At 40.2% G+C, this 14116-nt stretch overlaps 1 protein-coding gene across 7 annotated transcripts in view; it reads left to right on the top strand.

The window, feature by feature from the left end:
* dock1 (dedicator of cytokinesis 1) overlaps window positions 1–12264 on the top strand; it is a 190657-nt gene extending 178393 nt beyond the window's left edge. For all 7 annotated transcript variants that reach the window (XM_039787801.1, XM_039787800.1, XM_039787798.1 and 4 more), the window contains 6 exons: window positions 2755–2892; window positions 4035–4177; window positions 4655–4853; window positions 7120–7297; window positions 8435–8583; window positions 11339–12264. In XM_039787801.1, the coding sequence (XP_039643735.1) occupies window positions 2755–2892; window positions 4035–4177; window positions 4655–4853; window positions 7120–7297; window positions 8435–8583; window positions 11339–11434 (903 nt within the window). In that variant the 3' untranslated portion in view covers window positions 11435–12264. The remainder of the gene's footprint in view (window positions 1–2754; window positions 2893–4034; window positions 4178–4654; window positions 4854–7119; window positions 7298–8434; window positions 8584–11338) is intronic.
* Window positions 12265–14116: the final 1852 nt, after the last annotated feature.

The raw sequence follows: 14116 nt of genomic DNA, 5'->3' as shown, positions 1-14116 counted from the left end.
TTATCAAGTGCTCTTGGCTAACCATCAATTGACAGTGATCACCATTGGGCATCTTTAGTACCATACTGTATGTACCATATCATTATATGTCATTTTTGCATGCTGTCTGTTGGCACTTGTTCTACATTATTGGCAGCTGTTCAGCTAATTTAATCAGTGGCATATATGACAAATTTCTGTTTCTTTAGCTTCCGCATACTTAACTTTAGGTACAACCACTATTTACTTTGGTACATTGCTGTTTTGTGCTGGAAAGGCAGCTTGGATTTTCTTACCATTATCACTAGTGTCTGACTATTTCTTCTGATATTTGTTTTTTTATTATAAAAAACCCAACCCCTCACTTTTTGTATATCTGGCACTGCAACTTTCCCCATTTTCCGTTAAAAATACATTTCTAAGCTTTGTAAGCTAACCTTTTGAGTGGAATCTATGCTTGTTTTTTATAAATGCAGCCACAGGTGCCCAGTGCTTAATTATCGGATTTTAACATTAGCCTCACATAAGGTAATATCTCTTTCTGATAAACCAAATCATAAACCTGCTGTCTCTGTCCGACTGCTGGAGTAGAATAAAAACTGCTTTTAAAAAGTTGGTACATGTAATAAAACTACTAAACGTGTATGTCTGTGTGTTAGCAACCTTGAGCCTACGTGTCTTGCACAATAAGCTTATCTCTGTGCAGCCACCAAGCAGAATTCTGTTGCCATGCCACCACTCAGTCGCACTCAATCATCCTAAGGTCTATAAAAAGATGTGGGTATCCTGAGAGACGTGAATCTTGCCTCAGCTTTCACTCACTTTTTTTTTTCTCCCTGTTTACGTCTATTTCGTCCTTTCTGACTCCTCTCTCTCCCCTTTCTCTCACTCCTAATCCCTCTCTTTCCTTTCACCTTCTCCTCTCCTCTCCTCTCCTCTCCAAGAGGTCCCAGCGGTGATGATGATGCTGCTCAATATCATGGGAAATCCTTGCAGGGTGTCTGTAGCCTTCTCTCATTTATCTTTCTGTGCAAGAGCTTTGGTTTTGTGGAGCACAGCATAATAACTAACATTTAGTGAGTAAAACATCCTGTATTGTAGACACTATGATACATGCTTGGTATCTCTTTTTAAACCAATCTTCTCACCATGTGCTTCTCGAGTCATATGATGCTTTTTAATGTATTAGTGCAGTGTATTACATGGCTGAGAACCTGAAGCTACAACATTATAGATGTTTTTCTGCTTTAGTTATTTTATCCATTAATAAGACCACCATTTGTTGAAACCTGTAAATAAAACATGCACCGTTTGATGTTATTACAAAAGGTTGCATCATAAAAAAATGAATTGCCGTTGTGTGCAAGATGAGTGTAGTCAGTTCTTGCTGTTGCCTGCTGTGGAGGGGCAGTTTGGCCTCAGAGAAAAGGAAGAAAGGCGAGCAGTCACTAGGGAATCAGAGGTTAGCACACACACACACTTACTTCTTCTTCTTCTCGCTACTGGCCTACCTATGCCAGATACTTCACACACTCCTTTGTACCCAGAGCACATTCTTTGTTCCATTTGCTCAAGGCTTAGGTGAATTTGTTAGCTGTAAAAGCTACTGTACTTAGGATGAGGCACAAGATGCATGCTGCAGTTTAGTGTTTCCTTGTTTTTTAAATGTGCAAATGCACCACTCTGACTGGGACTTATTCATATAATTCAATTCAATTTTATTTATAGTATCAAATCATAACAAGAGTTATCTCAGCACACTTTACAGAGTAGGTCTAGACCACACTCTATAATGTACAAAGACCCAACAATTCCACTAATTCCCTAAAGCATAAAGGCATAAGCTGCTTGCCTTTCACATTTTAACAATATTTTTCACTTATCATGAAATATTTCTACAGTTGCCATGGGAAAGAAAAGGTCTGTCATTACCACAAGTGACTCTAACATCTTTTCCGGTTTTCTGAGTTATTGTGCAATTCTCCACTGCCTTATCACAGGGAAAGATGGCATGTAAAACACCAGGTTCTGAAAACACAACTAAAAAAACTGTGATTTCAACCAAAAGATACTCCCTTCCCAAGGGATGACGCTTCCTCCTCTTGCCAGATTTAGTCAGCAGAGCTTGCTGACACTGACTGTGGCACTGGGGTTTCCTAATTACTAGTTTTCAGCAGTTTCATTCTTTCTCTCTCTCTCTCTCTCTCTCTCTCTCTCTCTCCCCCCTCTCTCCCTTTCCCTTTCCCTTTCCCTCCCCCTCTACCTGAGATGCTTCTGTTATGTGTTTAGATTTTGCTATTTATCACCTGCCTACAGTGTGAGAGGCAGCAGTGTCCTGGAAAGGATGCATTGCATCTTTGTTTGCATCAGAGGTGGGGAGGAAAACATCCATGGGATGCAGTACATGCCTATACATGTAGTCTGTCCATGCGTTCTCATTGCCTTATTTAATATGCCTGTGTTATGATGTGTTAATGTTGGAGGTGGAGGCACGGGGAGGGAGTGTCATGGCAACAGCCTTCGCTATATTCTACTTCCACCTGGATAAGGTTGCAGTGATATTTCCTCTCTGTGCACTCAGACTGATATGCATTCACTGCTTGTGCTGAGTATGCACAGCCAAGGGGCCAAAAGTCATGCGAGTAAAATTGGATGTATGTGGCGGGACAGGAGCGTTTTCCTCTGATGAATGAAGAACCGGCATGTAGCTAACCTCTCATCTCTCTAGGGTATGTTGGGTGAAGGTTTCTTACACTACTGTTTTGCCCCCGGCAGATCCCGCACCTCTCCGAAGGTGTTCGCATCCACGGAGAGAAGGTCACAGAGGCGCTGAGGCCTTTCCACGACCGCTTAGAGGCCTGCTTCAAGCAACTGCGGGAGAAGGTGGAGAAACAGTATGGGGTAAAAACCCTGGTAAGAGCTTTTGCTTGTTTGGGAGCTTTCTGTTACATGAAAAGTGCTTTGTAGCTCAGTGTGGTCATTTCTAGCAGGAACTAATGTAATCTGCTGCCTTTTATTTCTCCTGGTGTGTTCGGCCTTAAATTATGTAATGTAACACATCATACAGTATGATATTGTTATACCTTTTAGAAATCCATCATGTAGGATTGCTGTCCTCCTGTTCCTTTGTTTGGTTTTAACATTTATTCCACATATACTGTATGTTTTTTGTTTTTCAGATAAAACATTGATGCAATTACTTTGTGTTATCTGAAAATTTTCATTATTTAGTATTTTGTATACATAGAGAAATAATGGTCACAGGATGACATGAGCCACAGAAAAACATCTATCAATACAAATATGGCACACGATGTAAAAGTTACTGAGGAGAGTGGTGTTCCTTAGTTGGATTTACTTTCCTGTGGGAGGAAGCACTGCCAAACTGTTTAAAAAGCCAGTGTCCGAACCAGGATTTGATACCATTTTTAAGAGCTGATGTCAAGAACACAATCAAAATTAATGATAAGCTACAAATTTCTGATTTTGAGTTCCCTGTTCCTTAACAGCATGTCCTCCAGATGCATTTAGAACATGCATGTCATACTTGCTTTTACTTTTAAGTCAGCTTCTGTGCAGTGGGATGCTGCTGGGGACGACCTCCCATCTCTCTCCTCTTTTACAGATGTAATTGTTGCTTTGCCAAGCTTTTCCCTCAATCTTGCCTGAGGTAAAGGTGCCCTCGCTCAATTTAAAGGGAGAGGGTAGTCACCTTTCAAACGAGAGAAAAGCCATCACTTTCCAGTGTGGGATAATAAGGTTATCCCATCATATGTATGATGACCCCTTTCTTCACTCAAATTTAAATACAGAAGGGTTCATTGTTAGGTCTTTTTACAGAAGTACAGGAATAAATAGTATGTTGTTTGATAATGTCGCTGCATTTGGAGCACCATACTCTACATAGAATTAGCATAATACTGGGAATGACCTTCACACACTATATATTTCCAGTACTGTAAACAGAAATAAAAATGCACAGATAGTAACTTCAAAGCAGTCATTGACTTCTAAGCTGAATTTTGTTCCGTTTTTCTTTTCCTCTGTGGTGTCAGCCGGCAGCAGACGAACGGCGGGGGCCTTGTCCTCAGTCCATGGTGCGCTCCTTCACCATGCCCTCCTCCCAGAGGCCGCTGTCAGTGGCTTCAGTTACCTCCATCTCCTCTGACAACTCCCCCTCCAGGCCTGGCTCAGATGGGTAACACCTGGTTTACAGTTCTTTAGGGCGTAAAATACCATACATCCTCCTTGGCTTTTTTTGGTCATCCCATTTGAGCAGTTTAGAAAAGTGTTTTTGGATTACGGTCTTGTAACAATCCCTGCCGTCCTTATCTCGATAAATCAATCCCAGGCCTAAATTAGGTTCCTAAATTATATATATATAGTACAACATTTTCATAAATTATACACTTCACTGTTTTTCAGTTACAATATCTTATGTTTAGTAAACCAGATACTGATGGCACAGCGCTGTATTGTACCTCTTTATATAGCTAGGCTTTTTTTTCTACCAAAAATGTTGTGTGCTGGTCGGGTGGTACTTGAATGAAAGAATATTTCAAAGGGGGTACATTATTCAAAGAAATTTGAGAACCACTGAATTATGCTAATAACTATTTCAGTTATTCCTGCTTGACTGTTTAAGAGAACCATTATCGTATTATTTTGATTTCAGTTTTGCTCTGGAGCCTCTCTTGCCAAAGAAGCTGCACACCAAGTCTCAGGACAAGCTGGACCGGGATGAACCTGAGAGGGAGCGCAAAGAGAAGAAGAAGGAGAAGAGGAACAGTAAGCACCAGGAGATCTTTGACAAAGAGATGAAGACCACGGAGATCACTCTGCAGCCCGCTGAAGCTGTCATACTATCAGAGACGGTACTGAAAATGTGACCTTTACTAGAAATTTCCCTCTTTCTTTCTCTGCCTTTACTTTTGTTTTTACTTTAAATTCTTTTCCATTGCTTTACTGAACCATTCTGTATTCTGCTGCTCCTCTCCTCTTTTCTTTCTTGTACCTATGCAAGTGCATTGACAATTTGCTGTGTGTGTTCATGGTTCACAAAGAAGAAAGTAGGGGTGATGTGAAATACAGAAAAAGTGAGAGAACCTAATATGTGCACAACTACAGGCATATTGGCACAAATAACACAAAGAGGTTTGGACTGGCAGCTGCTCTGTGTTGCATTGTGTTTCAAGCTGGGTGTTCTCCCTTAACCAGCATCACGATGCTCCTTCTTTTTTGTATTATTACAGACCCATTTGAGAAGCCTTTTCCCACTGTTTCTTGTTAATTCCTGTATATTCGTGGTTCCTAAGCATTAGGAAAGATGACCCCTGAACTTTCTTTTATTGCCACAGTCAGGCCACCACCTTTTTTCTATATAAGAATAATCTAGATCTAATTGGCGTGTTACCATGATATTTCCCGAGCACATTCATGCTCCCAAAGGCTGAATAATTTCCATTTTGGACTTAAAGAGCATATCTCCAGCGCCACTCTTATGTCAAGTTGTTAAGTTTGTACACAAACTAATTAAATGGTAGATTACTACAATATTTTCTGTGCATCTTTATGGTCCCCTGAGGATGAATCCTGTTGACTTCCACTGATCCTGTGACTTTTTTTCTAGTGTAACTGTTGCACCACATTTTCCATGTCATACAGTATACATTATTGTGCCACAGAGAAGTGGGAGGCCTTTGTTGAATTTGGTGTTCTGAAGTATTACAGGTTGCAGTCAGCATTGTATCTCTAGCAGGGTCTTTACCCTTTTTACTTAGTTTTTATTTTCTCCTCTCACAAATATTTGGCCCTTCTCTCTTATTTTTACCACCCCTGTTAGGGCTGCACAATACATTGATTCTTTATCGTCATCGCTATATCAACTGGCGCAATATACACATCGCAAAAGGCTGCGACATATCGCGAAAGACACTCAGAGATTTTTTGTGTTTGTTGAAAGAAAATATCAGTAGAAAACTGCACTTTAAAATGTAAATGCCTTTCTTTTTTAGTGGTGCCTTTTATATTCAATTCAATATGTACCAAGACTGTTGGAAATTGTTTCCTTTCATTTGTTTTAAATCCAACGTGCAATTTGTTGTATTTTAGCAGAATATTGAAAGCAGCAGAAATGCAGAACTGAGTACAATTTAATTATTTTTTTATTTATTATTAATATTTTGTTTATTTATCCCAAGTAATATCGCTATTGTGCAACAATTTTACCGCATATTTCCCTCATATCGTGCAGCCCTACCCCTACCCCCTTATCCCCACCCCCACTGTGCTCATGTCCCTCTTCACAACCGCTGTGTCCATTACAGCAGAGAAGTATCACTGTGTTCTGCATGCCCAGTGGGAATGCTCACTGGCTAACGGCATTAAGATAAAGGTAGGAATGGGATCCAGAAGAGGCCTCTGGCAGTGGTGGAGCCGTCTGGCTTGTGATAGGAGCCTCTTGCCTCGGGGGTCAAGGGTAGAGCACCCAGGGGTCTCCGGTACTCACCAAGAAGTTGTAGGATATAGTAGTTTGAAGTTATAATCTGGAAAATTGCTTTTTCACCCTCAATACAAATGTCAATTTTGTGTTTTAGTGCTCTGGAAAAAGCATTACATCCCTGAATGAAGTGTGTTGTTATTTTCAGTGCCTCCCTTGTGGCTGGCTGTTTGAGATTGGCCAATTACAAACATGTTTGTTAATGTAGCCTACAGTATGGAATAGCCCTGAGGACATATCTTTTCAAATTCAAATTGCTGCCATTATAAAGCTGGGAGAAAGCAGTTTTGCAAGCAAACAATGATTTCTAACCACAAATAAGATATTGCAACACAATGAGAACATTTATCCAAATGGTTTCTCCTTCAGGAATGCAAATAGTCAACTTAATATCTGTGTGGATGCACACACAACAGTCCCAAAGGAGATGTGAAACTAATTTTCTCCTTTAAATTATATTTTATTATGCTTCCGTTATATTTCACCATAGACTCAACTCATGTTCCAGCTATTACATTTTGTTCTCAGTTCGGCCTTATTGGCTTGTTGTGTCATTTAGGTTGTTTTACATTGAGCACTCAGTAACAACTTGATTCCTGATAGTATCTACTTCTCTTTTTTGTTTGTGCATGATTACTCAGATCAGCCCCCTGCGGCCTCAGAGACCAAGGAGTCAAGTTCTCAGCCAGATTGGTGGAGACAGACGCCTCTCCGTGTCCCCTGGACCCCCTTCTTCTTCCTCAAACTCCTCCTCCTCGTCGGGACCCCCGCCCATAACACCCAGGAACAAACTCTCCTTTAGCCTGCACACTGTTTCCAGTATGAGCAATCTTACTTTATTCTCACTCCCATTAAAACACACATTTTCTTTTGACTCGATCTACAATCTCTGTAGGTCCCTTTGTTTTACCTATTGTGTCACTGTTACCACATGCCCTGGTACACACGATGATGCTCAGTTTGATCTCAAACAGAGCGCTATGAGTCATTTTAGCTACACTTCTTTAAATGGCCATGCAAATCATACTGTAGCTGTCAGCACCACACATTAACCTCTAAATTTGTCTCTTTGTCACAGGCTGCTAACACCAGAATCACTCATTATAGGCTCTATGTGTTAACTCGCTCATCAAGGATATTCATGAGAAAATTCTACAGTTGCTGCTTTAAAATTGAAATTCTTTGCATTGTGAGACACGCTGCTTCAAATGAATGTTTAAAAAAAATCAATGCAACAGGGACAGAGATATCCTCACTTTTACTTGATTGTATTGGTCAAGCTCCAGAAACAGTGGATGCTACACTTCCCATAATAATAATAATAATAATAACATAGCATCTTTTTTTAAACCCTCCCTGTCTGGTAAGTACCAAAGTCTTTCAAATTACAGGCCTTCAGTTTTTAACACAGGCTTTTTAATACATTAGTGGTGACACTTAACTTACTTTAACTGCTTAATCAGTGCAGTTAAAGTAAAGTGTTACCAAATTTGTAGTCTCAAAGCCAAGATAACCTTTATGACATTATCAGGGTTGGGCATTAAGGTTCATACTTGACCGTAGAAATAATGTTTTGACAAAAACATTATCTTAAGATCTACTTAGACATGAAACAGCTGAGTAATAATCCCATGACTACTGAACTGTTATTTCTGTGTGTAAAATAGATTAGGTTCCCCAGTGTGTGTGTGTGTGTGTGTGTGTGTGTGTGTGTGTGTGTGTGTGTGTGTGTGTGTGTGTGTGTGTGTGTGTGTGTGTGTGTGTGTGTGTGTGTGTGTGTGTGTGTGTGTGTGTGTGTGTGTGTGCTCAAAAAAAAAAAAATTGTTTTTGTAAAACATACAATTAGTCTGAATGATAGGAAATTCATCAGAAATAGGCCATGTTTGGGTCCCATCCGTACTGTTTGCGAATCTAGTTTGATGATGAATGTGAGCTGATGAGCGCCCTCTTGCACAGATCTTGAGCTGAACGGGATGGGCTGTTCTGACAAAGGTGAAACCCCTCCTCCGCTGCCAGTGAAAGGCAGCAACGCTGATTACGGCAACCTGCTAGATAATCAAGACTTGACGAGTCCCTCGACGCCCCCACCCCCGCCACATCAAAGGGTAGGTGTTTTAATTAGGGCTGAGAGGAGCTCCTTAATGATGCATGGCACTCGTAATGAAACAAGGGGCTGCTACACGCACTTGACATTCGGGTCAACCTACTCCACTATCCCTTACTCCTGTACCTCCTGTGCTAATGTGTGCGTTCACGTCTGTGTTTGTTCATGCATGTTTCATACTAACATTTGTGAGTCACTTTTGTAATGTGTGTCACAGAAGAGTGTAGGCATCAGTCAGTTGGCAGCAAGGGCCTACACCCTCCTGTCCACCCCGCTGTTATTTATACTTGTTCCCTCCAGCCAGCCCGGTGCTCAGACGTGATTGATTGGATGATTACTTTACCTCTCACATCCATCAGGAGCTCTCCCTCTGTTAATCAGCCGCTCGTCTCTCCACACTCACCGATGTCTACGCTAGCCGTCCTCTCGCCTCGCCACTCCGTTAACTAATCTTATTTATCCACTGTCACAGCCCGTGGACAGGTAGTAAAACGGAGCCTGTACAGACAGTGTGGCAGCAGGCGGACAGTAGTGTAGTGAGAGCAGATGTTCAGAGACTGAGTGACAGCCGTTCTTCATTTACAGTCCTTGATGGAGGCAGAGGTGAGGTCATTTGACGAGCATTACTCCTTGTCTGTTGTGAACTCAGGTGTCTTAGGAAGAGCATGCAGGTAGACAGAATAGCACAGACATCTCCATTCTCCTTTATTGTCCTAAAGCCCCAATCTGTCATTTTTTGACCACATAAATATGGAGTATATTAATTAAAATAACTTCATAGTTTGACTAATGGATGAATAATGAAGATTTGTGTTTCTCAACTAATATAGGCTGGTTTTTGCAAACATTATTGATTAAAAAACATTTACCAAAATTAGAAAACAGCTTAGATTTAGGTGTCTAGTGTTGCGCCAGGATCAGGCTACAAGATATCAGCCCAAACATGGCCAATAGATTTGGGTTGTCTAGAAGGAAAATACTACAGTGGCCGACAGGGGCAAACGCACTGTAACTTAATGAAACACACACAAATAGACAAAACGCAAACAAATTAAGAAAACATCTTCAATAATTTGATAACGCATGCGCAGCATTTAGCAAACGCACAGCAAATGCACACAACACAAACAAATACACAAACGCGCTGCAATACAGAAACAATGCAAAAAGAAAAGCACACAAACTGTGAAAACAAATGCAACAAAAAAACGCTGCATCCAGATTACACAACGGAAGTTCTCCAGGCCTCTAGGGGGAGTGCTACAGTAGCAGTTCGATTTTTAAGTGGCATGTGGCAGCCAGAAGTGGCATGTCCTGCCATGTGCCACTTTCCTAAAGCCAAGTGGCGTGTTTTCACGAGGCTACGTGTTATCGCGAGGCTACGGCACACGTGGCTTGGGTTCAGGAAAAGAAGAAATGGTTGGGATTAGGAAAACAACAACGGGTAGGGTTTAGGAAAACAACAACTGGTTAGGTTTAGGAAAACAACAACGGGTTGGGTTGGGTTGCCCTTTCATACTACTCACTACAGCGTCAATTCACACGCAATCGCAAGGTAATGTAAGCCAATGGAGGCCAAACGGCGTTGATAAACAGGCTAAAAAAGGAGTATGCGTCTTGATAACAATGCCAATAATGGCATACGAATTGGCGTGTCATACATATGCCCATCATGAGTCTGATATGGCATATGGCACGTAATATTGGCATACGGAAGTACATGCCACTGGCACGTGTAACATGACACAATCTAAATCCCTCTCAAGCGCTAAGTGGAACAGCTTGATTTTTGACCCCAGAGAGAGAGAGAAGAGAGAGAGCGCGAGCGAGCGCCGGGGCACGTTCAATCTCAGAACGGTGTGCACCGTTAAATGTATAATGTGTAAATATTAAGTCTATGTTTGAGATATGTTTTCTCTCGTTTGGTGGATGTGTCTCTAGTTTATTGGCTCAGGTCACAGGTGATACCCAATCAGCAGAGACGTGTCTGTAAACTCGTAGTAATAAAAAGGCATAGCACTCGCTCCCCGTGGGGTCGAAAATCAAGCTGTTCCACTTAGCACTCCCCCTAGAGGCCTGGAGGACTTCTGTTGTATAATATGCAGCGTTTTTTTTTTGCATGTTTTCGGGGATTGTGTGCTTTTCTTTTGCATCGTTTCTGTTTTTTGGGTTGTGTGCTTTTCTTTTTGCATCGTTTCTGTATTTGCAGCGCGTTTGTGTATTTGGTTGTGTTGTGTGTATTTGCAGCGCGTTTGTATATTTGGTTGTTTGTATTTGCAGCACGTTTGCTAAATGCTGAGCAAGTGTTGTCAAATTTATGAAGATGTTTTCTTAATTTGCTTGTATTTTGTCTATTTGTGTGTGTTTCATTAAGTTGGAGTGCGTTTGCCCCTGTCGGCCACCGTAAACTACGCTTCCATACAACTATTTGTGTGTCTGAATGGAAGGCAACAAATTATTGCACTAAAAAGCCTTTCTATTGCCCCTCCTGTCATGCAGACACCAAGATATGATTGGTTGAGGTTCAACGTGTAGTCTGACGAACATATAGTCTGAGAATTCAACATATTGTCAATCTTAAATGACATGCATGTTGTGTAAGCTGATCCTGGCCCTTGTATTAAAATACATCATACGTCATTCAAATTGTGATTGATAGAAGCTTTAAATCCTAACTTTAGAATTTTAGTGGAAAGCCAAGTTGACTTTATTTGAGAAAAAAGCGATTTCAAGGTTACTGTTTTGTCTGTTTGCAGCACATTCCACCTCCACTGCCCAGCAAGACCCCCCCTCCACCTCCTCCAAAGACCACCAGGAAACAGGCCTCCGTCGATTCGGGAATTGTACAGTGAACAAAGACGCTGACAGTAGGACCAAACATCACACTGACAACACAACAAAAACAACATCAGCAGTAACCGCTCTCACCGAAAAAAGCGGCTGTTTTATACCCACACAATCCTCGCTCCCTGTCCCATCTTGACAAGATGAATACCTCACTGTAGCCCGCCCCTTTTTATCATCTTTTTATTTTCATTTTCTTCCTATCTTGTTTTGCCTACAGTTTGACGATGATGCAGTCTACCACAGGGAGCATGTTGCACAGATGAGTAGTCACTGAATTTATACTGTAGATGTCGTCTATGCCCGACACCATGCCACTTCAAGACTTTATCAGGACATTATGTTCAGACAGATAAGCTTGGACCGACAGCTTTCCAATACTGGCCCACTCTCAAGTATATGAGAGCACATAGGTCATTTAATAATTATTCCTATCTCTTTTATTCATATTCTCACTATGTACAGAGGTTTGTATATATGATTTTTATTTTATTTCATTTTTTTTATTTGTATGTGATTTGGTCATGACTCTTTTTGTATTAACGTATCATTAGATCAAGTGGCATTTATATGAGAAAAAAAAGGGCTTGTAGGTTTCGAATTGACAGGGACTTTACAGAGTTGGTATGTGAGAACATATCATGGATTTTATTGGTAAAATTTTGGAGTGCACATACAACTAACTCCTATTGCATTATCATTGTCCAGACCTTGTCCTAGATTGCTGTAACCTTGAATTTCAATAATATTGACTGTTCCCACTACTGACATGACTTTTGAATAAACTTTCAAATGTATGTATTTAAAAAAAAAAAAAAAAAGCCTGCCTCATTATTTTTTGTCTACAGCGAGAGATGCTAAAAATTGATGTGAGTGTTAATATATTTATGAAACAAACTGGCAATATGTACACATTTCCTCACTTCTACTGAACACGCGGTAACGAAGCTTTTTGCCTGTTTGATCGACAGCCATCGCAACAGCCGCATCATTAGCAACACATAGGCGTTTTATACCAGGACGTGTTATGCCACGGAATGACTTCTATACATCTCATTTACATAATGTGTCCGCTCACCAAGCAATAATTTCTCTTTTTGAAAGCTGAAAGTGTGAATCTGGAATGTGGCTCATATTTAAAATATAGTTTAGCAGCGTAGATGAGCCAACTAACCGCAGGTGCCAGCTTTGTCCTGCTTCATGCATTTTTTTTTAATTCTGCTTTTATAGAAAGTGCCAAAGGTCATACTTTGATTTCTCTGGTTTCTTTACACTGCTGCAGCATAATAACACATCATGTGAATAAGTTAATTTTTTATGGTTTTGTTTAAATAGTCTTTTGAAAATTTTGATTGGGTGTCATAGGACACACAGGCTGACATGTTTGTTCTCAGCTTTCTGTGCTTGATAGGTTTTATGTATTTTGACTCCAAATTAATAATTGGAGTTTGAACCATAAAGTCAGTGTATAATTATCTGTTATGTGGCAGTTTAAAATTGAATTACACTTTAATTAGTTTAGTAAAAATGTGCATCACTTTGGGTGTCGGTGGAACAACTTGACTAATAAAATGTCAGTGACCGTGAACATTATGGCATTATGGCATTTGAGTCCTGCAGTTTAAAAGTGTAATTATAATGCCTCTCTATACCGTATGTTGAAGTGAGGTGTTTTAGGTACTCTTAAAAATCTCTTTTAACAATTGGAAGGAAATCCTGTGATTCTCATCATGCAGCTTTATTAGTCATTTTCCTTCCCATATTAATAAAACTAAAGACACATTTTGTTGTTTTTTTACCAGTTTCCAGCTGTTATTTGTGCTCCAGTGGCTGGAAGCTGCTGTAAAATTGTGCTGTTGAACCTTTTAATTTCTGAATCCTCATTTGCACATTTTGTAAACGTATTTACATGCCCCGTTGTGTCTACCATAAAACCAGCTTGTGGGACCTTTTTGAAGTGTTTGCCCCAGTTGGCTCATATTCCTCTGCTCTCTTATTCTGCTGACACTGAGTGGGTGTCCGCCTGAGGAGAAATGCTCAAACTGTAGCATCTGTTGTTTGAAGTTGTCATTTTTTTTTTTTACATTTTACATCTCAAAGTTGGGGTTTATAAAGCTCTCGTCCTAATTAGGAACACTGAATGACATTTTTTCCTTGGAGTTTTATTTGGGAAAAGAAATCATGAGAGACCACTTGTATAACTCATGGGTGGTATTTTGTCAGACTATAAAATGTCTCATTAATATGTTGGTAATTCACCCGCTATCAAAATGCAGAATTCAGTGCAGTTTCTTATTTGTTCATCAATTAAACAAGTAAATAAGTCGACTTGTATATATAATTCTCTATAGGACTATTATTCTAAGGGGCTTGAATGGTTCAGAGGTGGTAAAGCTTTGAAAAACCATTATTAAAGATTATAATACTCATCTGCAATCTATTCCATTTCCTGTCATGTTTCCTCCACCTGAGCTCCATCTTTCCTAATTTTCATACAGTAAAACCATTTAATCCTGGTGAGGACAGATCATTGTTATGTACGTTACTGCTGCTGAGTACAAGGTACAGTTTGTGCTCCATAGGACCTTCATTTGACCATCTGTCTAGATGATAAATTGCTCTGCAAACAGAAGTAACAGTAAGTAATATTCAATAAAAATGCAAGTTTTACTATCATACCACTGTTATTT

The sequence above is a fragment of the Perca fluviatilis genome, chromosome 21 (assembly GCF_010015445.1).
Source record: "Perca fluviatilis chromosome 21, GENO_Pfluv_1.0, whole genome shotgun sequence".
NCBI classification, from domain to species: Eukaryota; Metazoa; Chordata; class Actinopteri; order Perciformes; family Percidae; genus Perca; species Perca fluviatilis.
This window is presented reverse-complemented; position numbering and strand designations above follow the sequence as displayed.